Raw genomic sequence first — 23,475 nt, 5'->3', positions numbered from 1 at the left:
CAACAACAATAGATAATAGAGAGCATTGGCCTAAGACCAATGTTTTGACCATGATGTCAAAACAATATTTTGTTTCAGCAAAGAAAAGCTATGTCACAAGTGGATTGTTATTACTAATAATCAGAGTAGTGGTACTTGTGAATAAGTTGGTTTCATACTCACACTTGGACAACTATGCACACTGAGTATAACTGACCTTATGAGAATGTCATTCTCACTAAGATTATGATGTGCTTTCTTGTGTGGGAACTGTACATAATATTGTGTGTACCCTTGGGAGGATGTCCTGCCTGTGATGTTGTCTGTCAGGGAAGAAGAGTGGTTGAGAACTGAGGATATATTAAACATTTACTCCCAGATTTTTCAAGATTTCTGTTAAGCCAGATCAGAAGAAAGCCATCTATTTGGATTTCATCACTTTAACCCCTTGAGTTGAATTGTCTACACAGAATTATAATTTCACAGTATGTCCAGATTACTTACCGAGAGCCAATTTGAGACACCAACAGGACTAGTAAAACATCTTTGCACTGTGGGTCGCATTGCTATCAAAGACCTTGTACATTATGTCATTCAAGAACTTTTATATTAAGATTCTTATGGAAAATCCTTCCCAAAGTTTAACCCTATGATACAGCATTTTTTTTCTCCAGGTAACATAGTGGAAAATTGGGAACTGTTTAACCCAATGCATTGATTTCATTGATTGTTTTGGTTGCCAAGAAGTATGGATGCTCAGAATAGGTTTTCTTGTTTTCAACTGCTAATTCCCTTATTTAATTTGTAATAAATGTTTCCCTTTGTTTCTTTGCTTTTTCTTTTTAAGAAATTGAATGTATTTAATAATAAATTATAAATTATCAATAGATCAATTAGCATAGAATAGTTTGGAATAATGCTTAAAGATCTCCCATTGAAAAAGACCCCAGTAGCTTAGGGTTCACAGCTGAGTGTTAACTGAACTTTAACAAATTCTGATTTTATTTAAAACAATCAAAGCCTAGAAAAAAAACTCCTGCACATCATATGGGGCACATAATAACCATAAAAAAAAAAAGAAAGAAAGAAGGGTGGCTTTCTTCAATTAATTTTATAGTGTAATATCAAAGCTTAATGGTTAATGTATTTCATCTAATGTAGGATGTCAATGTTTAGAAATCAGACATTATTTCATGTACCATTATAGATATACTGCCAATTAAACTGTGACTTCCTTAACAAAAGCAAAAAAAGGAATTGTAAAGATATTAAAACATGTAAAGAAGAATATAAGCACTATACTCAATTAACATGTTAATATTTTATTGTATTTGTTTTCAGTAATTATTTTCAATAACATAAAGCATTATTAGCTAATATTCCACCCCTACCACCCCAATCTCATTCTCCTTCTAGGTCCCCAGGGCCAATTGCTAAAATGAATTTGTTGTATATTTTAAAGTCGATTTTCTATACTTTTGCAAGTAAATATGTGCATTCATAAAAAGTATTTTTGTGCTGAGAAGGTAGAATAAGCCCTTCAAAGTTGTTGATGTTCAGATTCCAGTTGGCAAAAGTCTTACACATATGGCATTAAATATTTTCAGTATAAATATGCACATTCCACAAGTTCAGCAGTTCTGTGATATACATCCAGAGTCTGCCCTGAGGGTTGCTTACAATCTTAGCATAAACTCTCACTCACCCCTTTTAGAGAATAAAACTTACACCTATGTAATGACCAGTCCAGGTACAAGGGTGTCCTCTAAGAACATTCATTCATATATTCAACACATCTTTATTGAGCACCTTTTCATGCTAGGGAGGTGACCTGTGTTCTCCCTACACAACAGGAGAAAGAGTGGTGGCACTGACAGGAAAGTGCAGTGGAAAGGAGGAGCTGACTTTGGCAGGAAAAAGAACGATATTACTTTGAATTTATCAACTCTGATGTGACATCCTGATAAAAAGTGCCATATCCAAACCACATTGTAGATTCTCAAAGGACAGCATGAAAGTTGAATAAAAACTATGTGCCCCAAATAGGAAATTGTATAGAAAGGCCTGAGGCTGGGGTATGGAGGCACACGGTGTGCAGAGAATGAGGGAAGAGAAGAGTGAACAACTGCTTGGGGTGGGGTGGCATTGATGGTGAGAGATGGGTTTAACATGCATTTATGAGGACAGACACGATCAGGTTTAAAGAAAAAGAATTTTTTTTCCAGCACTCCCACTATGGGGCATTTATCTACAGGAAAGGAAATCAGCATATTTAGGAGATACCAGCACCCTCATGTTTATAGCAGCCACTATTCACAGTAGCCAAGATTAGAATCAACCTAAATGTCCAAAAACAGATAAATAGATTTAAAATGTAGTATATATTCATAGTGGAGTACTATTTAGCCATAAAAATAATGAAATCCTGTCCTTGGCTGAAACATGGGTGAGCCTGGAAGACTATGTTAAGTGAAATAAGCTAGGTACAGAATTGGAAATCTTTCACGTTCTCACTCATATGTGGGAGCTAAAAAAAACAAACTGAGCTCATGGAAGTGGAGAGTAGAATTCTGGTTATTACAGGCTGGGGAGAGCAACAGGGAGGAGAGGACAGGGAGAGGTTGGTTAACAAATACGAACTTACAGCTAGATAGGAGGAATGAGTTCTAGTGTCTACAGCACTGTAGGGTAAATATGGTTAGCAGTAATTTATTGGATATTTTGAAAAAGCTAAGAAAGAGTATTTTGAATGTTTACAACACAAAGAAATGATAAGTGTTTGATGTGATGGATACGTTAGTTCCCCTGATTTGATCATTACATATATAGAAATACATATATTGTACACATATATTGAAATGTCACTCTGTATCCCATAAATATGTACAATTACATTTCAACTAAAAATGAAAAAAGCAGTAAGACTGAAATGATAGGCTTAGTATCAATTTATAGATGAGTCTTGATTTAGGGAAAGGAGATAGGTAGAGGAGAGAGATTTATGTCTGAGTGTGAAGAGAAATTTTTATTCGTTTTTGGTGAATACTGTCCAGTGAATTTCCTAGTTTAGAAGAATCACAAGGAGCTGGCAATGTAGTGTGGGCACGGTAGCTGGAGTGACATCAGAGGTCAGCTCTGTGACTCCAGCACCAGATTATTCTTTTATCAGGACCTGAAGCTCACAGTCAGATGCCCATGGCAGTAGCATCAACATATTGACGCTGCCACCACCATGGGTCCATCACCCTTCAAAACCATGATAGAAAGACCAAGACATGGATGTCCAGCTAATGGTTCTCAGATACAAAGGGCAAGAGACCTGGAGTGATATCCAAAATAAGCAAGAATAAGACCACATTGCAAGTTGTTTTCATCCATTGGAAAGCCTAAGAAGGGAACTAAGATGGCTCTCCAAAAGCTTTGTAACTTCAAACACTTCCCAGGATCCCCATTGCCATCTTAATGTTATTATTCAAGTTCTTTTTCCTGAACTAGCTGAGTTTATAAGCCATTTTTGAGAGTAACTGTAGCTATAGAAAACCATAGTTATAGGAAAATGCAATCTGTTGATCTCTTCATGGTAGAGTCTGTATATCATTTACACTTCACTTCTCTGTGGGTGGAAAAGCTTTTTTCATGGTTTATTTAGTGGGAAGTCATTTTGATCAGCAAGATGAGTAATACTTTACAGCTGTTTGCAATTACTGCCTCTGCTCTGCCAGGAGTTTTAACTATTACACAAACTGAAATACCAAATGAGTTGATGCAAGATGGGAAGAGAAATACATATTTCATAGGCCCATTCATTTCACTAGAAATTATCCATCACTTTTTCTTTCAATTCTATCTTTCTAAATTGAAAGTTACATCTCAAGGTAATTTTGAATTACCTAATTCCAAAGGATTTTTATCAATGAAGGGAAGTGCACCTGCTAACACTAAATTTCCTATTGTTGCCATTGGAAGGGCACCATTGCCTAAATTCCACACAGGTCTGAAGCCAGTTTGGCGAGGAGAAAGAACACAGGCCTTGATCTGCATATTTGTCTCTTTAAAACACCCATTCTTCATGATTTTAAGGAAAGGATCATGCCCATTATTTTCTTCCCTCCCAATCTTTCTAACATGGGCCCACATAAAACGTGTCCCCCTCCGCCAACATCCCTTCACACACACACACACACACACACACACACACACACACACTCTCTCTCTCTCTCTCTCTCTCTCTCTCTCTCTGTCTCTCTCTCCCTCTCTCTCTCCATCTCTCTCTCTGTCTCTCAGATGAGGAACAAGCTCAGGGGGAGGTCTTGGGATTAGTTCTGATTGGTTCTGATTGGGTCACATGCCCATCACTGAACCCTTGGAATGCTGCATGCTAATTGGCTAGTTCTGGGTCAAATGCCCACCTCTGAGGACAGAGGAAGAATCAACTTGTTTAATTAATCCACATGGATGGGCTGAGCTTAGGCAGAACTTCCAGCAAAACTTGAGTGCTGTTTTTAGAAAAAATAAATGGAATATATTTGAAATGAAGAAAAACATTATATCTCCACTCAGGCATTTCTCTTTCCTGGGCAATTGACTGGAGGGTGCATGGGGCAAACTCATCCGGGCTGCAATGATTTATTGAAAAATGCCATGCTTATTCAAATGGACAACAATTCATAAAACTTGACTAGATCCAAAAGCCGGGCCGGGCGCAGTGGCTCACGCCTGTAATCCTAGCTCTCAGGGAGGCAAGAGGCAGGAGGATAGCTTGAGCCCAGGAGTTCGAGACCTGCCTGGGCAATATAGCTAGACCTCGTTCTCCAGAAAAAGGAAAAAAAAAAAAAAAAGACAAAAAAAAATAAGCGTAACTCCCCTTAAAGCAACAACTCCCTCCCCCCAACTTTTAAACACTCCAATGAAAGGGTAATGCAATGTATTAATACATATTAATAATTAACACCCTGGCCGGGTGCGGTGGCTCATGCCAGTAATCCCAGCACTTTGGGAGGCCAAGGCAGGTGGATCACAAGGTCAGGAGGTCGAGACCATCCTGGCTAACATGGTGAAACCCCGTCTCTACTAAAAATACAAAAAATTAGCCGGGCATGGTGGCAGGCGCCTGTAGTCCTAGCTACTCGGGAGGCTGAGGCAGGAGAATGGCGTGAACCTGGGAGTCGGAGCTTGTAGTGAGCCGAGATCGCGCCACTGCACTCCAGCCTGGGCGACAGAGCCAGACTCTGTCTCAAAAAAAATATAATAATAATAATAAGCAACACCTACTCTTAGGGATACCCTGCTCTTCACTTAGCAGAAGATGTTAGATGATAGGCGAGCAATTGATCAAAAGGTCAGAGGATCACAGGCATTTCTGTGATGTAGCAAGCACTGAGAATAGCTGTGAATATCCCAGGAATTTTCTGTAGGTATCAATAAAGCAAGATTTTGGTTCCTGAACACTGACCTGAGTTCTAGTTTGGCAAACTTTGTGTTTTTTATTCACATTTAGCTTCCAGTATTTTGAAACAGAGGTTAATTCAAGGAGAAGACCCAAAGGATAAGGAAGGGAAACATTTTTTTTTCCACAAACGTTGTGATATGCATGTAATACAGACATAGGAGTGAAAAGAATGCTGATAAATGTAACATTTTATTAACTAATGAAGCCTAAGGAAGAACATGTAAAGAGATCAGGATCTGATTTCAGATTTTACTTGCTCCTACATAGATATCTCAGGGAAATTCAAATAAATTAAGACTCAAACACAACCCACAAGAACATCGGCAGATGACATGCCAGGCACTGTGCCCAGAGCCTTCTCAAGTAGGGGCTTCTTGAATCCTCCCGAGGATTCTGGAAGAAGGGTGATATTCTCCCCTTCCACAGATGAGGAAACTGAAGTCAGAAAGATCAAGATCACAAAAATACTCAATGGTGGATCTGGTAAATGAATGAAAGTCTTCTAATACCAACTCTACCCTCTCTTTTCAGGACAAAATGTACCTTCAATTTAGCTGGTTCATCCAACTACCATAGATAGAATTTTGTTTTGTTTTTCAGTTTCTAAAAGACACAACCATGGCTTTACTTAATTGGAACGAAAATTCTGAGAACTAAACCTTCCCTTTCCCAGGAAGGCAGGATGCAAAGGCACAGAGACTGCAGAATCTGGAAGACGACAACTTCTGAGAATCAGGGTTAATGACCAGGGCTCGTCATTCAGAATCGTGTTTTGACTTCTCTGCAGTGCTCCAGGAGAACAAATTAGAGGTTGAGCTAGGGGGGACTAATAAACCAGTGGGCTTTGAGTCACAAGGACCTAGATTTGAAGATTGGCATAAATAATTATAACTGGAATAACTTTGGATAATTTACCCAACCTCATTGACCCTCATTTGTGAAATAAAAATAATAAAAATAATACCTACCACATTGGATTATTGTGAGAATTAACCATGGTAATACATATAAAGCATTTAGCCCAAGCCTGGCCCATGGTAAGTACATCATAAATGATAGAGATTTTATTAGTATTACTAACAGTGTTAAGATTAGTAGTGTTTCTTAAGATTGATTAGAAGTAAACCTCTTTTGTGGGAGGAGGGAAATGTATTAATTTGTTTTATAGAAACATGATATGCTAAGTTAGTGAATTTAGGTGAGGCAGTGGGTGCGACAGACAAAGCAATGAGTGGGAGACACGAGTGTGTTTGCCATTTTGGGACCTCAAGAGTGAGGTGAGCCAAGGGCAAAGCTGAGCCAAGGGCAAAGCTGATCCAAAAGGAAGCTGTGCCAGATACATGGAGTGGTGGAGGTAGTGAAACTCCTTATGTCGGTGAAATTACAGCAAAGAATGCCTTTTGTAAATGCAGCAAACAAAAACTAAGGGTGGAAAAACACATGGTTTTTAATGTCCAATTCAGAGGATGGTTAGGTCCAATTTAGGGGAGGATGAAAAGAAGAATTTAGTTCATGCAGCAGGTAAAGAATAGAATTATGGAACAATAGCCTTGAATTATTTAGATCAATTTACTGAGCCCATAATCTCAGGAATTTCTGACATTATAGTAAAAGTAAATGAGGTGTCTGTAGATCCACATGGCTTAACCTGTGTGGCCACTGCTTGTGATCACCTCTGTATGAAAGAACCCTGATTTGAGGTGGCTGTAATGCATTAACCATGTCAATTGCTTCCCGCTCCTTGTTGTCACCAAAGTGGGCCACACTCACCTAGAAATTAGGGCAGGCAGAAGGGGGAGCTCCTAACCATTTGCATTAGTTTCTGGGCTCCCTTGTCAGTTTTGACCCCTGCAATAGTAATCTTTTGGCAAAGGAACACACAACCCTGCCATTGGCGGGGGTAAGGATCCCAAGTGTTTGGGGAGAAGTTTTGCTGTCTTATCTGAGAATGGAGTCACGTTGCGTTTGGATCACAGTATCTCAGGGAGATAGGGAGCTCCAAGTCCTGAGAAGGAGGAATGGTACCTGGTACCTGGTACCTTGAATGTGAGGCACACGCTAAAAGGTAAGGAAGAGAAAGAAAGAAAGAGAGAGAGAGAGAGAGAGAGAAAAGAAGGAAGAAATAAAGAAAGGCGTTTGGCTTTAGACCTGATTATTTCAGCTGTAGAAACGCTAATTTCGCTGACTGGTGAGGGTGGGGGTGGGGGAATGTAGCTGTTTCCTGATAATGTCTTCTGTGCTGAAAGTGCCCTGGATAGCAAGGAGGGGCACTGGGCAAGGACAAACCACCAGGAAGAGGGCAGCCCTCCAGTGCAAGAGGGTGAAGCAGCCTGTTCTTGCGTAGTGTGGACAGAACTGAAGGCATCTTTGTTATGGACTCGAGTGCCCCCTGTGGATGCTGAGGGACTCTGGAGCCCGGTGGGATTTTACTTTACAGGGCTTCCTGCCCTGCTGCAAACACATCGTTTCATAGTTCTTTCTTGTGACTGCAGGAGACTGTGCTCCAGCATCAAAAAGAGAAGCAAAACATCATCAAAAAAAGCCCCTGTTGAGAGGTCTGAGACCTTGAATCCCAAATGCATAGTGTGGTGACTGGCACACAGTAGGTGCTCAAGAAATACTTATTGAATGAATGTTCCTTTGGAAAGTCTCTGTTGAATAGATGCTGCTTTCTAGTACCTCTTCCCAGAGAAAAGAGGCAAAAATCTATGGCAATAGAAGAGGGGAAAATCATTCTAATAGTTGATGGCACATAATACATTAAAGCAATGCTCAGTCACCATACGTTAAGTCTTTTTCATATGGCTTTTAAACAGCTTTTCTCATTAGCCACATGAAATACAGTAATCCTTTAGCTCTCCTTGTCAGATTATCAGCTATTTCAAGTAAGTGTTAACATTTCCGTCACTGGCAAAAGTGAATTATGTTTTCCTTCCTAAGCTTGCATCAACATGCCCAACAAGTGGGCTGCACGCTACTCTCTAATGGGACGGCGTGAGGTGCCACTGCTTGGTGATTATGAAGCAGCTCGACATCTGGAGTTGGGGGCATGTCAGCCTGAGCAGGGCCAGGCAACCTTTGCAGGATGAGTGAATGAAAGAATTGGGATATCATCCTGGGTGAATAACAGAACTCCTATAACTGCTCTGGCTTTGGTCTATAAATAGCCTGCACAGAAAATTCTGGATGTTATTCCTTGTGAATTTCTGTGTCAGGGTTAATGACAATACAGAGGATACCAGCTACTTTATGCTCAAACACCCATTTTTTAGAAATCTGGAAAATCTGTCCACCGGGAAAATTCAGTTGGGTGATTCAGAGTTCTTATTTTGTGAACCAGTTGATCATGGTGTATCAGAGAAAGATCATATTTAAGGGACAAACTGCAATAGAAATTCAAATTTCTTAACAGGTGAATGTGATCAGGCCCTGGTTGCCTTTTCCACCTCCTCTTGGCTGTTCAGTGTGTCACGCTGCTGCTGCACCACATCATGTCTTTTCACTGCCCTTCCCATGATGGGAACAACTACCCATTTTGTCTACCTGGAGAAATCTCACCCATCCCCTAGAATGATGCTTTTCTATCTTCCCCAGCATTTTGTACCTACCTCTATTGGCACTTCTAAATCTCATTCTATTTATATGTATATAATCTTGTCTATTCCATTGAATGGTGAATTTCTTGAGATCAGAAACTATATTTTATTTTGAATTTCAAATGGGCTCTTGTATATATCAGAAGCCAAATAAATGATTGTTGAGATTAATAACTACTACTTAGAGTATTTCAGTTATTCACACTGCAACACTGGAAAGTAAATATTATTACTTTCATTTTAAAGATAGAATACAGGATCACAGATTTTTAGATAACTTGCCCAAAGTAATAAACTAGCGATAGAATATCTTAGATTGAAAATCAACTGTGCAATCCCCATTTTAAATTAAATATTTAATTTAACACATTTAACATGTGTGCGGAATCACTAAAACTTCACAAATTGTATTTGTTAGTTCATGGATACATATGTATTTTGTTCTAACCAGAAGAGTGGAGACCTAGCACTGAATTATCTCCAGTGTTTTGTCTTTTCACTTCTTGATATCAGCACATCCTATCAGTGCTTTCTGTCTTTGGCTTACAGATGATTAAGGAAGGGCTGAAAGGAAAATGGGTTGTCTCATCTTTTTCTGTCCTTCCATATCATTATTTCAGTGTAAGTGGCTGGCTAATACAGGGAAGTAAGAAAGGATCTGGAAAACTCCTGTGGTGAGAGAATTCACTTTTGAGGAAATGAAGACCTTAAGGGGGAAAATAGAATGAAGACAAAGGTCAGAAATATTCGTCTAAAAGCTCCTACAAATACCTTTCTATTAAGGAAATTTAACTGCAAAAATAAACACCAAATATAGGCAATCGATGACTTTTCTCACACTAAATTAGTAGTAATGCATGTACATTTATTTCCCTTGCCGTGTTTAGCTTAGTTGAAACTTTTCAGGATCTCTCCTGAAAACTGGTGGCTGCCAATTTGTTTTACTCCAATATGCATGCTAATAAGCATGTGTAAAGGTAGAGATCAATATTCATTAAAGGTAACACGCATGCTAACAAGAATTTTTATGTGTCTTTGTCATCCTCCAACCAAATGTTTCATGCTTTTCTGATTTTATGGCTGGAGCTCCTCTTCTTTGATGCCCCCTCCAGTCTCTTCAGTGGAGTCAGAAACAGAGACTTGGCTGCCTGAGATGGAAAAGGCATTGGAGACCCTCAATTGTTCTCTGCTGAGGAAGTATTTAGTGCTCTTCTCTCCCAGAACGCTATTGGGATTAGATTGCTTAGGTCTGGGAGTGTTAACTTCTTGCCTAGGCTCCTGTTGCCTGGCCCTCCTTAACACTTTGTGGCTCCCTCCTCAGAGAAAGGCACAGTTCTAAGGCTGGAACGATTTCCCTTTGTCACGCGTGTCCATGTGAAGAGACCACCAAACAGGTTTTGTGTGAGCAACAAGGCTGTTTATTTCACCTGGGTGCAGGCAGGCTGAATCCAAAAAAGGAGTCAGCAAAGGGTGGTGGGATCATCATTAGTTCTTATAGGTTTTGGGATCAGTTAAGGTGGGGCAGAAACAAATCACAATGGTGGAATGTCATCAGTTAAGGCTATTTTCACTTCTTTTGTGGCTCTTCAGTTGTTTCAGGCCATCTGGATGTATAGTGTAGGTCACAGGGGATATGACGGGTTAGCTTGGGCTCAGAGGCCTGACAGTATGTAACCTGCATTTCCCAAAAGACTGTCACCAGTGAGTTGAAATAATTGATTGACTGTCACCTACATTCTACTTGTTATTGCCCTCTCTCACCACCAATAAAAGATCTACTGGCATTTCTATTCAAACAAGCCATTGTTCATGCAAAATGGACTTAAGGCTGTCCACTCCAGCTGCACTCACCCCACAGGCCCAACAAAGCCTGTGCCACAGCTGGGATCCCTTCTCTGCAAACATGAGGAAACTTGGGTTTTGTGAATTGGTAAGTTGCTCAAGGGTGCACACTTTGAAGAGACAGACCTGGATCATCAATTTATACTTCTGACTCTAAGGGCACTACCTTTCTTCTGTGTTCGAGCTGATCAACTTCTCATCTCAATCCAAAATCATCACAACACTTTATGCCACTTGTTTATATTACTTCATATTACTTCTTACTTTCACGGTCACACAGATTCGTTTCCTTTGGCAAACAAACTAAAATTGCGGCAATTAAGTGAGAAGGTTAGGGAAGAAGGTTAGGACAGGAGGGGTGTGGTCTGAAAAGCCTCACAAGACCAAAGGGCAGTGACTCCTAAGGACAGGGAGCTCAGGGATTCATTGCACAGGCCTGAGGTGGGAGCAGTGCGAAGAGCAGACCTCATGGTTTGTCAGGGTGGAGCATAGTTTAGTCAACATTATGTACTTAAGGCTAGTAAATACACCACAGACTTCACTAGCTAAGCAGCAATCCATACAGATATTAACCAATTGCCCACTCTGTGCCAAGCACATATGCCATTGTTTGGTGATTTTCACCTATTCATACAATCTTCTCAACAAGTCTGTAAGGTCTTTTGGGGCAGAGAAAGTCTCCTGCATCTTGTGCTCTCTTACCACTTTTTGCTTAATAGATTTTGTTGTTTCAAATTCTAAAAAGGAAGGAAATTAAACAATTCTTAACCAAATGATCATTCTCAAACAGGGTCAGTGCCCTCTCTTGGGATGCAAATCCTCTGTATCTTATTCCAATGAATAACTCTATAGTTAGTCATTGATATGGCAAGTTCAGGCTTTTGCTCTTCTTCTTTGAACATCAGTGGGTGCGTTTTATTTCTCTCTCTCTCTCTTTTTATTATTATTATTGTTTTTGCAGAATTAAGGAAGCCAAACCCTCAGCCTCATGTAGAAAGAGCTCATTTATTGCAACTAAAATATCTCTTCTTGGAAGGCCATGACCTCAGAAAGGTGAGCACTTTAGTTTTTCTAAAGTAGTGAATATTTCATCTCTCTTACTTTGGACAAGTATTGAACCACATATTATTCCTGCTTGATCCCCTGGTCTGTTCACTCCTGGTTCCTTGTCCCTCTCTCATTTTCAAGTGAGAGCTTCAAATTGCACAGGAATTCCAACTGCACCATTCCTTTTACTCTTGACATTTCTATGAGCTTCAAGTACCCAATGAGAATTCTGTTTCTGGTGTTTACCAAGTGAATTGGCATGGACAGAAGGGCGCATGCCCCACACCATTTGCAGGAACTGTTTCTTATGATCAGTAATTTTAAAGCAATGCACCTCCTCGGGCTCTTAACTATGTCATCCCAGGAGCTGCTGCTCCTTTTTTCCCATCTCCTTTATCATCCATGTGTCAGACATGCCTCAGGCCTACTGGGCATCTGCTGTTTATCAGTGCGCCCCTCTCTGCCCCCAGCCCCCTGGGAAAGCCCTCTGAGGAGTGAATTATTGGAAACACAAGGCAAGGCCACAGACTTATTGGGGGAGACAAATATATAACAAGAAAATTATGGCAGGTGTGAATAATGCAATAATAATGTTGTTTACCAATAGGAGTGCAGAGGAGGGTCCCTTAGCACAGCCTATAATGGAGTGTGGAAAGGAGAAACCAAAAATTCTCTAGAAAGAAATGGCCTCAAAATTGAGGCTTAAAGATCTATCTTTAAGCTATCTTTGTTGCTATCTTTTTCAAAAGGAAGAGATGGGTAGAAAAGAGAAAAAACTTTTTTTTATTTCTGTTGTCCTTCCACTAGTATTTATTATGGGAAATCTGTGTCTACTGCTTCTTCAGAATTCATTACACCTGATGAGTCCCATGGGCCAAGGCCCCCATAAAATTTCTATGCCCTTGCTTAATTAAGACACTGTGATAGACTGGGCAGACATTTCCTGGCAATTTATGATCAGCTGGAGGAGCTTAAGTCTTAAAGCAAAGCTGTGAAAATATGCAGTTATGTTTATATAAAAAGTAGTGAAATTATAACTTTTCATGTCTTAGTCAGCTAAAAGTTGAAAAGGCACATTGCTGTGGTTGACAAGCTGCATTTATACTTTTTGTTCTTTTCCTATTCACTAAAAGCCATTCACAAATAAACAGGAAGAGAGAGACACACACTCTGAGTTTGACACTTGCTCTTTTTTATTAGGTATTTGGAATCCAGGTCAATGTGAAGAACTTCCCTAAGACTCATTGCTGGCTAACACTGGGATTAGTTACTCAAAGAGCTATGTAGTGTGACCATCATTAAGACTTTTACAGATGTCTTTATTTAATCACATAGGTTTAGCAGAGTTCAGCCAATAGACTGTGGAATGGACAGAATGAGCCCAATGCTTGTCTGACAAAATATGTTGAATTTGTCAGTTCTAAGTGTAACACTTGGATCTTTCACAGCTATCACCATGTAGTACAGTGTTATTCACCTATCCAAGTTCATAGAAGATTCCAGGCTCTGCACCAAGTATTTTCCATCTATAACAGGGATAAAGTTTTAGATATATTTTCTAAGTTTTCTTACAGTTGGGCTGATTTCTGTCCTTGCACCCTGCTAGGGTCTGACTGTTTCTGCCTTCTCAGAATTTATATGTTGAAATTTTAACTCCTATGGTGATGGTATCAGAGGGTGAAGACTTAGGGTGGTGATTAGGTCATGGGGGCAGACCCACATGAATGGGATTAGTGCCCTTATGAGGCGCTCAAGGAAAAGCCCTCGCCTCTTCCACCAATGTGAGGACACAGTGAGAAAACACCATCTATGAACCAGAAAACAGGCCTCAGCAGACATGGAATTTGCTGGTGCCTTCATCTTAGACTTCCCAGACTTGAGAACGGTGAGAAATACGTTTCTGTTTTTTATAAGCTACCCAGTCTATGGTAGTTTGTTGTAGTAGCCAGAATAAACCAAGATACAGCCAATTTCATCATTTGGGCTGAACTTTGAGACTGAAATCTTAGAGGAATGAGGAGCAAATGATATAGGACAGTTGCATTCAGACAGGAAGGGAAAGTAACAGGAAAGCTTACCCCTTCCCATCCTGTCAGATAATGGAGGCAGGAAAAAAAAAAAGTAGAACAAAAAGGTTCCTATTCCCACATAAGAATCATATACCAAATGCAAAAGTCTTTTAGGAACATAGAAGTATGGGGCAATATACAAATATCAGAGGAGTAGATTATTTTCCAAGGCAGAGTCTGCAGGCCCTTAGAACAACTTGTGCCTTCAGCTGGATGCCAGATCCATCATGGCTCCAGAGCAATTCTGTGGGAAGACTGCAGAATGGGTTCAGGTGGTGAGTCCACTATGGAGCCCTGGCTCTCCATTGTCTGCACTTGTTATGACAGGGATTTAAGATTTCCCAAATGCTCCAGAAGGGATGTGGAAGTGTTGAGAAAGGAGTGGGCAACTGTCAGAAGCTTGGGGTCAGAGTGGATAGGATAAAGTGGGGGTGGACTTGAATACACACAAATGCCTGAAACCTTGGATTCCAGGAAGCCAAAGCTTCACTCCAAAAGGATAGGCAGAGCTAGACAGAGCTCAGCAATCCTCAGACAAGGAGAGGTGGACCAGCCTGTCCACAGCTGGGCATAGAGGGCATCTAAGGATTCCACATGATCTGAATTTTTTTTCTCTCCACTATCACAAGGACACAGTAAACCCCTCATACAACTTGGTGTCATTCCAGGGAAGTTCAGGAGTAGGAGACAGAATCTGAAAGTCTGAAAAGCATCTAAAACAGATTGTGTTAACTAAATGACATGTCAATTACTAGATCAAACCAAGATCGCACGACTGCCTCCACTATCAATGGGAGTGCAAGTCTACAAAGACTAGTCTGCATATAGAACACTAAAAGGCCCCTGTTTTTCCCACATTTTGACTCTAACATCAGTACATTTGCAGCCCCACTGCATGTGTGTCATCTCATTGAATTCCCAGAACAAACCTGCAAGGTAAATATTGCTATTATTCCGATGAAAAAACAGATCTACAAAGGTCATATACATACATTACTCCCAGTTTTACAGCTAGACATGTAATGTGGAATCAGTTCCACATTTGAATATAGATCAGTCTGAATCTAAAAGTCATGGTGTTCCCATGATGACTCATGAGTTTGTTTCTTGAATGTGGAAACATACGATGCTTTGCATATGAAGGAAGATAAATGTAATTGATGTTGGGTATGCAATGTACCTTTTTTCTTCAGGGACTCTTATTGGGACCTGTAAGGACACATAAATGAAAAACAGTTACCTTCTAGTAGGTCTAAATGTCAGTGTAGCATAACAAGGGGATGGGCGCAGAGCCCCTGGAAGCAACAGGGTTTATGTTAGAGTTGAATGTTCCATCTTTGGAGCTGTTTGTTGGATAAGTGAAGAAACACAAAAGTAGTAATTGTTCAGGAGGTAGCAAGTGGCATGTGGTGTTGGTTTAATTAGAAGAGGTGAAAGCAGAGCTGAACTATTCAATGAAACAGACATTTATTTAGCTCTTACATTCAATGAAACAGACATTTATTTAGCTCTTAATAGATACATGACACAATGAGAGAATACAGTGATGCCTAAACCACGGCAGGGTACAATAGGATATAATATTATACGAGATGGTGCACTGAAAGTGGTTTTTTTTCTTGTTTTAAAAGCAGCTTCTTTCTTGCTCTAATCTTTGTAAAACTAAAAGCAAAATCTGCACCTGTGTGGAGGAGATATGGTGCAGAGCTCTCAGTAAGGACTGAGCCAGTTAATAAATTTGCAGCCCCTTTTCACCTTGTCACCATCTCGCTGTCTATGGCAGCATCTGTGGCCTCTATCACACATTTTGCTTCTCTTACTTTCTTTATACTCTTATCCAGTTCAGCTTTGTTTGTCGGCTCTTATGCAACCTACACAAGTGGAATTCTCCTTGGACTCTTTTGTCTCAAACATAAATTGAAAAACCACAACTTTGGCAATGGCCTGCTGGGTGCATTTCGGTACACTATATCTCAACCAACTGAGTCAAAGGAGGCAACTTGTTTTTACTGACAACCTAAAGACAAAGGCTCTTCAGGGCTATGAAGAAAGCTTACTTTGAAAGTGCAGTAAAGGGGATTTTAAAGAAGAAAACAAATGGCAATGGAATTTTACTGTTTCCAGGAAACAAAAAATTAGAATTTGTAGACTCTAAACTCAGACTGCTGGAAAAATAATTGGGCCTCTATTTGCTCCCTTTAGAGAAGAGAAAAAAAAATTTCTTAATTCTCCTGGGAGAATTAACTGCAGATGGAGAGTAGGTTCTTAGGAATTTCTCATAAGGTAATCAATGGCACATCCTGCCTGCCCTGTCCCCAAGCTAGATCAGCTGCTTCCTGGCCAGGAGACCACAATTATCACGTGACTTCAGTGGCACTGACAGCTCCCCTACATACCAGACCCAACCAATAGCTCATGTTGAAAATGGTGCCTGAGAGGCCCCAGTGAACTGGCAGGGGGCATGGGGCTTTCTTGCTGGAGAGAAACCTGTCCAATGACTTTGCAGTGTGCTCAAGGTTTACATGGGGTTTTCTGGAAAGATAGCGGCAGGGGTGAAAGGCATTTATCTGAGCTTTGCCATTGCCTTTTTCTAGGGCCTTATCCTAGCTCTCTTGCTCTTCATTCTTACCATGACAGAAAATATGGAGCAATCACAGGGACTCTTTTCTTGTATAAGCAGAGATATCATGCACAAATCTGGTGACTCTGAATGTGCAGTGGGAGGGGCTCAAGAGCTCTCATGCATTCAAGGTGGAAAAAACCCCTCACTACTCACTGTACATCCATCCTCAAACTGACACACGTTGGCTCTTCCCTCATCCTCTAGAGCTAAAACATAAGCTGAAGGTGGCCCTACACTCCTTCTTCTTTATAGGAACACATTGCCCATGAACTTCCTGAGTCAGATAGCCCCATAGGAAAACATAGGTGAGAAAAGTTTGGGGAAAAACTTGAAGTAGCATGAACTAGAGAACACTCTGGAAGAGTTAAGAAAAGGTGCACTTTTTATCCCCTTATGTCTAGGAGGTCCAAAGACTGTGAGGAAGATTCAATAGAACTATTCAATAGCTAGTTATTCACAAGATTTATTTCTTTCCACACTGTAGGCAGTGTTTCCCAGTCTCCCTTGCAGTTAGGTGGCATGCAACTGCATTCAGCCTGTGGGAAGTGGGCAGAAGTGATTACTGACCTTGGCCACTTACCCTCCTGTGTACAATTCTTTCTCTTCACTTGCTGATGAATATTGACACTCAGGGAGATCCCAGAAGCTCCATGCTGAAAATGGTGGATCTTCTTTCAGCCTCGATCTCTGAAAGACTATGTAGACCCTTCTCTCCTCTTCTCCTTATAAGTAGAAGAAAGACCAGAGCATGCTCTCTCTCCCCCTGCCCAGCATTGAGAGCACAGAGGAAAGAAGATGTGAGGGCATAGTGAGAAGGAGGCCATCTGTGAGCGAGGTGTTGCGGGAGGTCAGGGACCCTGAACCGAGGGACCGGCTGCAGCCAAGGCAGAAGAACATAAATTGTGACGATCTCATGGACATTTATCAGTTCCCCAAATTAATACTTTTATAATTTCTTACACCTGTCTTTACTGCAATCTCTGAACATAAATTTTGAAGATTTCATGGACATTTATCACTTCCCCAATCAATACTCTTATAGTTTCTTATGCCTGTCTTTACTTTAATCTCTTAATCCTGTTATCTTTGTAAGCTGAGAATGTACGTCACCTCAGGACCACTATTGTATAAACTGATTGTAAAATATGTGTGTTTGAACAATATGAAATCAGTGCACCCTGAAAAAGAACAGAGTAACAGAGATTTTCAGGGAACAAGGGAAGACAACCATAAGGTCTGACTGCCTGCAGGATCAGGCAGAATAGAGCCATATTTTTCTTCTTGCAGAGATCCTATAGATGGGTGTGTGAGTATGAGAAATATCGCTGAATTCTTTTTCCAGAAAGGAATATTAATAATTGATAACCCTGGAGAAGGAATGCATTCCTGGGGGTAGGTCTGTAGATGGCTGCTCTGGGAGTGTCTGTCTTATGCGGTTCAGATAAGGGATGAAATATGCCCTGGTCTCCTGCAGTACCCTCAGGCTTACTAGGATTGGAAAATTCCAGCCTGGTAAATTCTAGTCAGACTGGTTGTCTGCTCTCGAAACCTGTTTCCTGCTAAGATGTTTATCAAGACAATGCAAGCACAGTGGGACATAGACCTTCATCAGTAATTCTAATTTTGCCTTTGCCTTGTGCTATGTATTGCCCTTTGAAGCATGTGATCCTTGTGACCTACTCTCTGTTTGTACACCCCCTCCCCTTTTAAAATCCCTAATAAAAACTTGCTGGTTTTGCGGCTCGTGGTTGCCATCACAGTCCTACCAATATGTGATGACACCCCCGGAGGCCCAGCTGTAAAATTTCTCTCTTTGTACTCTTTCTCTTTATTTCTCAGACCAGCCAACACTTAGGGAAAATAGAAAGAACCTATGTTGAAATATTGAGTGCTGGTTCCCCTGATAGTGAGGAAAACAGCCCTCACTAGACACCCACCCTGACAGCATCTTAATCTTGAATTTCTAGCCTCCAGAACTGTGATTTAAAAATGCTTTGTTTTTTAAGCCAAACAGTCTATGGTATTTTGTTATGGCAGCCTGAGCAGACTAATACAACCATAGATCACACTCTCACCCTAATCCTTGTTGCAGATTGAATTTTACATTATGAAAAATAAACATCTCTTTTTGTTAAGCCACTGAGATGTCAGGCTTTATCTCTTACAACAGCTGGTGTTTATATTTCTGATACAAAGACCACACAGAGCTAATCAAGTGTGTGATATCCCTTTTCTCAAAATGTACAGGCTGGATTTTGACATGCAAACTCTACCTTAAGTGCAAAAGATTCCTTAGGGTCAACACCCAAGCTTATTACCAGAAAAAACAAAACAAAACAAAACAAAAAAGCCAACTAATACTTCATTAACAGATATTTAAAAAATAAGAGTACTTATTTAAGCCAGCTAGTTTTTCAAACATTTTATGACTCTTAGCTCATTTCATTCTCATAGAAATCTATGAGGTATAATTCTTTTTTTTTTTTTTTTTGGCATTTCTAAATTTTTATTTTTTAGAGACAAGGATCACTCTGTCACCCAGGCTGGAGTGCCGTGGCACAATCTTGGCTCACTATAGCCATGACCTCCTAGGCTCAAGCAATCCTCCCACCTCAGCCTCACCAGTAGCTAGGACTACAGGCACACACCACCACGCCTGGCTAATTTTTGTATTTTTTGGTCAAGATGGGGTCTCACTATGTTGGCTGTTCTTGAACTCCTGGCCTCAAGTGATATGCCTGCCTTGGCCTCCCAAAGTGCTGGGATTACAGGTGTGTGCCACTGCGTGTGGCCAGGTTTTTCACAGGAAACCCAGACCGTGGGATTAGGAGGCTGGAGAAAATGGAAGCCACCCCCGCCCACCTCCCCACCACACTGCCCTGCGTGCATCCCACAGACGTTGTTCCCAACACTTGCTCTACCACAAAAATGGTTTTGTTGCAAGCACTGGTTTGTGACCAGCTCCTCTGAAGCGAGAAGCCCGTTCTCTAAGGAGCTGGGGCTGGGCAGCCAAGCCAGCTCTGGCCAAGAGAGTGTGGGATCTGCTGCCTATGGCTCCTGTACTCCCGTCTGTCCCATCAGCCGGGGCCTTGGAGGGTGTCCAGGCTGTCTCTGTGGATGCCGTGTCTGCTCGTGTCAGGGAAGGGCCAGGACACTGGACAGAAGGGATGCAGGCTCCAACTCGCCTCGGCCACCCACTTGCCAGGCAGCCTTGGCTGGGCTGCTGGAGCTATGAACCCTAAGCAGGCAGCAGGGCCAGGGGAGGTCAGACCATGGGGGCTCACAACAAGAGGGGCTGTGCACAGGGGCCACCCACATGCCCTGGAGCCAGGAGGCCCCGGAGTCCCTGGGACCACCCCCACCCCAGGCAGCCTGGGAAGGCTCAGGGTGCTGGGCCCCCACCTGGGAGCTGAGAGTGGTCCTGCTCTGCACTTCCCAGACACCCCCAGTGGGGTGCACCACCATACCCAGCCTGCCCAGCCCTGCTGCAGGACATGGGCCAGCGAGGCCCTGCAGAGCACTGGGATGGGGGAAGCTCAGGCAGGGGGAGCCAAGCTGGGCGTCAGGGGCCTGGGGATGCACCACCCCCTTGCTTTCCACAACTTGAAAACAAGGACTGATCAGTCACTGATTCACAGTCCAAAAACCAACCCCCAAATCCCGGGGCTTCCAGCAACAAAGAAGGACCTCTCTCACTTCCGGGTCAGCAAGACCTTCAGGGCTGGGCCCACTCCACATCTCCTCCCTGCAGAAGGACCCTCTGCTCTCCGCCCCCCAGAGCAATGCAGTGGGCTGCCTGGGTTTGGAGCAGCTGGGTAGGGCGAGGGCAATGGGTGGGGTAGGGGGGTGCAGCCCAGGGGGTGCAGACAACAGGTGAGGAGCAGCCCCAGGGCCTTGCCAGGGCCATCTGTGTTCCTGGTCACTGAGGGTGGCAGGGGAGACTGAAAGAAAAACAGTCCCCCAGGTGGGGAGGGCCCCGAGCCAGCCCCCACGGCAGCCCCTGCAGGCCTCAGTGCTCCTGGATCCCACCAGGGCCGCAGCAGGAACCGAGGCTGAAGCAAATCAGGGCAGCTGGTGGCACAGCTGAGGCCACACCCAGGCACAATTCCTTCCCAACACAGCCAGGAGGCTATCTTGGGGGCACCAGTGCCTGCTCAGGGATGGACTTGGGGCCTCCACAACTGCAGTCCCCACAAACCCTGTGCACGGTCCACCCTGACTGCGTGGGGGCTGGGGCCCCCAGTGGAGGGATGTGGCTTGTTGTCCTGAGGAGAGCGGGGGCAGCTGTCCCAGGGTGGGCCCAGCCCTGTGAATCAGGGAGCAGCTCATGGGAACGGCCCTGGGGGTGCAGGGGAAGTTCACAGAGCCATTTATTGAGCCCCACAACCGACCAGAAGGAAGGGCGTCCACCAGGCTCAGGCCGTGGTCCTTGAGGGGCCGGCGCTCTCTACTTGGCCCACACATGTGTCCTGAGGAGTTGTGGCATGCTCGCTGCCCTGGTCAGAGCTGGCCGCCATCTTCCAGCTGCATCTGCCGGGCCAGCGTCTGCCCGATGGCCACCAGGGGGCTGGCTCTGTAGGCCGGACTGGACAGCAGCTCCTGAAACCGGGTCTTTCCTTCCTCGAGAAGCTGCTGTCTCTGGGCTGCGCTCATCCGGCTGAGCTCTGAGGGCCGGGGCTTGTTGCTCTCCCTGCTGCAGGCTTGGCGCCGGCTGCCAGCCTCGAGCCCCAGCAGCTCGGGCAGGGCATCCCTGAGCGGGTGCAGGTCCCCCACCACCACCGTGGCCCTCCGCCTCCGCTCCTCCCTGTGCTTCTGCTCAGCCAGTTTTATGGCTTCGATTTTCTGCAACCATTGCTTACGCCTCAGCTTCATTTTCTCCTTCTTGGGCAAAACGGTCTTGGCCTCTGCACCTCTCCTGATGGAAGTGACGCTCCTCACATCCAGCTCCAGCTTCTGCACCAAGGCGCTGGGGTCTATCTTGGTCCTGGCAAAGATGTTGGTGTTGATGAACGGAGGTATAATTCTTATTAGCCCTGTTTTCATAGATGAAGACAATGAAAGAGCTATTGCAAACTTATAACTGAGAAAAGAGATCTGACCTAACCAACTCCACCTGCTTTTAACCTCCAAGCTGTCCTTGTTCATTCCTGGGTGTAGGGTGAACTAACTTTGGGAGGAACTTACTTTATAGTTTAAAACAAAGATATTAACACCCCTTTCTCAAAACAAACCTCCTTCTTTCCTGGGGACTAGACTGCCTTTGTAAGACTAACAAATTAGCTACAAAATTAGAAATTATCGTTTAGGAGTCATGCAGCTGGAGGCTACAAGATTCTAATCCTTTGTAAACTGCTCCTAAGATCAGTGCTTGAGTTATTTTGCAGACCCTGCACTTGATGGATCAGCTGGTACCCAGTTTATTGAAACACTCAGATCGATAAACTGGCTCATCTGATCTTGTGGCCCCCACCCAGGAACAGACTCAGTGAAAGAGGACAACTTCAATTCCCTATGATTTTATCTCTGACCTAACCAATCAGGACTCTGGACTCACTGGCCTTCCTCCATGCACCAAATTATCTTTAAAAACTCTGAAAGCTCTGGGAGATGGATTTGAGAAATAATGAATCTCCAGTCTCCTGTACAGCTGGCTCTGTGTGAATTCACTCTTTCTCTATTGCAATTCCCGTCTTGATTAATTGGCTCTGTCTAGGCAGTGGCCAAGGTAAACCCACTGGACGTTTACAACACTGAGGCACAGACAGGTTGAGTGACCAACCCAAAGTTTCGCAGGACACAGTAGAGTCAGGATTTGAACACAGACATTCTGACTCCAGAGTCTATGCCCTTAACCACAACTCATACTAATTCACTTATCTTTTTTGTCCATGTTTTCATTTATTTTCTTTAATCTACAATAAAACTTTGATTTTTACACTGGCTGAGGATGAAGTAAGAATGTTGCAAATAGAAAAATGTTAATTGAAAGACACAATTTATCTTATTCTAGCACCAAAAATGATCAGGCCTATTTTGACCATGAATCTCGCAAGCTGTGCTCTCTAAACTTTTGGATGAGAGGGCGTGGGCTCAGAGTCTGGGAACGCTCTCTCCCTCACTCCCTCTACTAAGTAGGTTCCATGCTCTATTCAAGTTTGAGAGACTTTGCTTGGTTGGGGCCTGCATTTATGTTACTCCTATTCTTTATACTTGGCACATCACAGACCGTGAAAAAATAATCTGGTGGAAATGGCAACTTTGGATTTTTAATTTCAGTTGTTAAAATTTTTCCAAATGAGAACACTTGGACACAGGGCAGGGAACATCACACCATAGGGCCTGTTGTGGGGTGGGGGGGAGGGGGGAGGGAGAGCATTAGGAGAAATACCTAAGGTAAATGACAAGTTAATGGGTGCAGCAAACCAACATGGCACATGTATACCTATGTAACAAACCCACATGTTGTGCACATGTACCACAGAACTTAAAGTATAATTTAAAAAATTAAAAATTTAAAAAAAATTCCAAATATATTTATCTTTTGAATAATCTAAGGCCCTTATTCCCCTAAGGTTTACATGGCATAGTTCATACTGCTTTTACTTTTCAAAGCCGTTAATCTTTTGTAATAACGTTTTGTATTCAGCTATGTTCCTTTGCTTAGTTTTCAACTTTGTTATTCTCCAAGCTGATTTTATTAATTAACACAGAGAGAGTCAGGAGTATCTGAATTAATTAGGTGATAGTGAACTAGGGGGAAATCACAGGCCTCAGTGTGAGACAAATCTGGATTTAAATCCTAGCTCTAACTCAGTCCATGACCTTGAGGAGGTCAGGTGGGTTCACTGGGCTCAGTTTCCAAATCTCTAA

At 42.6% G+C, this 23,475-nt stretch overlaps 1 protein-coding gene across 1 annotated transcript; it reads right to left on the bottom strand.

The window, feature by feature from the left end:
- Positions 1–20,953: 20,953 nt before the first annotated feature.
- On the bottom strand, positions 20,954–21,648 carry LOC117977368 (ribosome biogenesis protein SLX9 homolog). Its single transcript, XM_055097207.2, has one exon. It carries the CDS (start codon positions 21,646–21,648, stop codon positions 21,106–21,108), a length of 543 nt encoding a protein of 180 aa, XP_054953182.2. The 3' UTR covers positions 20,954–21,105.
- Between the last annotated feature and the right edge of the window lie 1,827 nt (positions 21,649–23,475).

This window comes from Pan paniscus, chromosome 14, assembly GCF_029289425.2.
Source record: "Pan paniscus chromosome 14, NHGRI_mPanPan1-v2.0_pri, whole genome shotgun sequence".
NCBI classification, from domain to species: Eukaryota; Metazoa; Chordata; class Mammalia; order Primates; family Hominidae; genus Pan; species Pan paniscus.
This window is presented reverse-complemented; position numbering and strand designations above follow the sequence as displayed.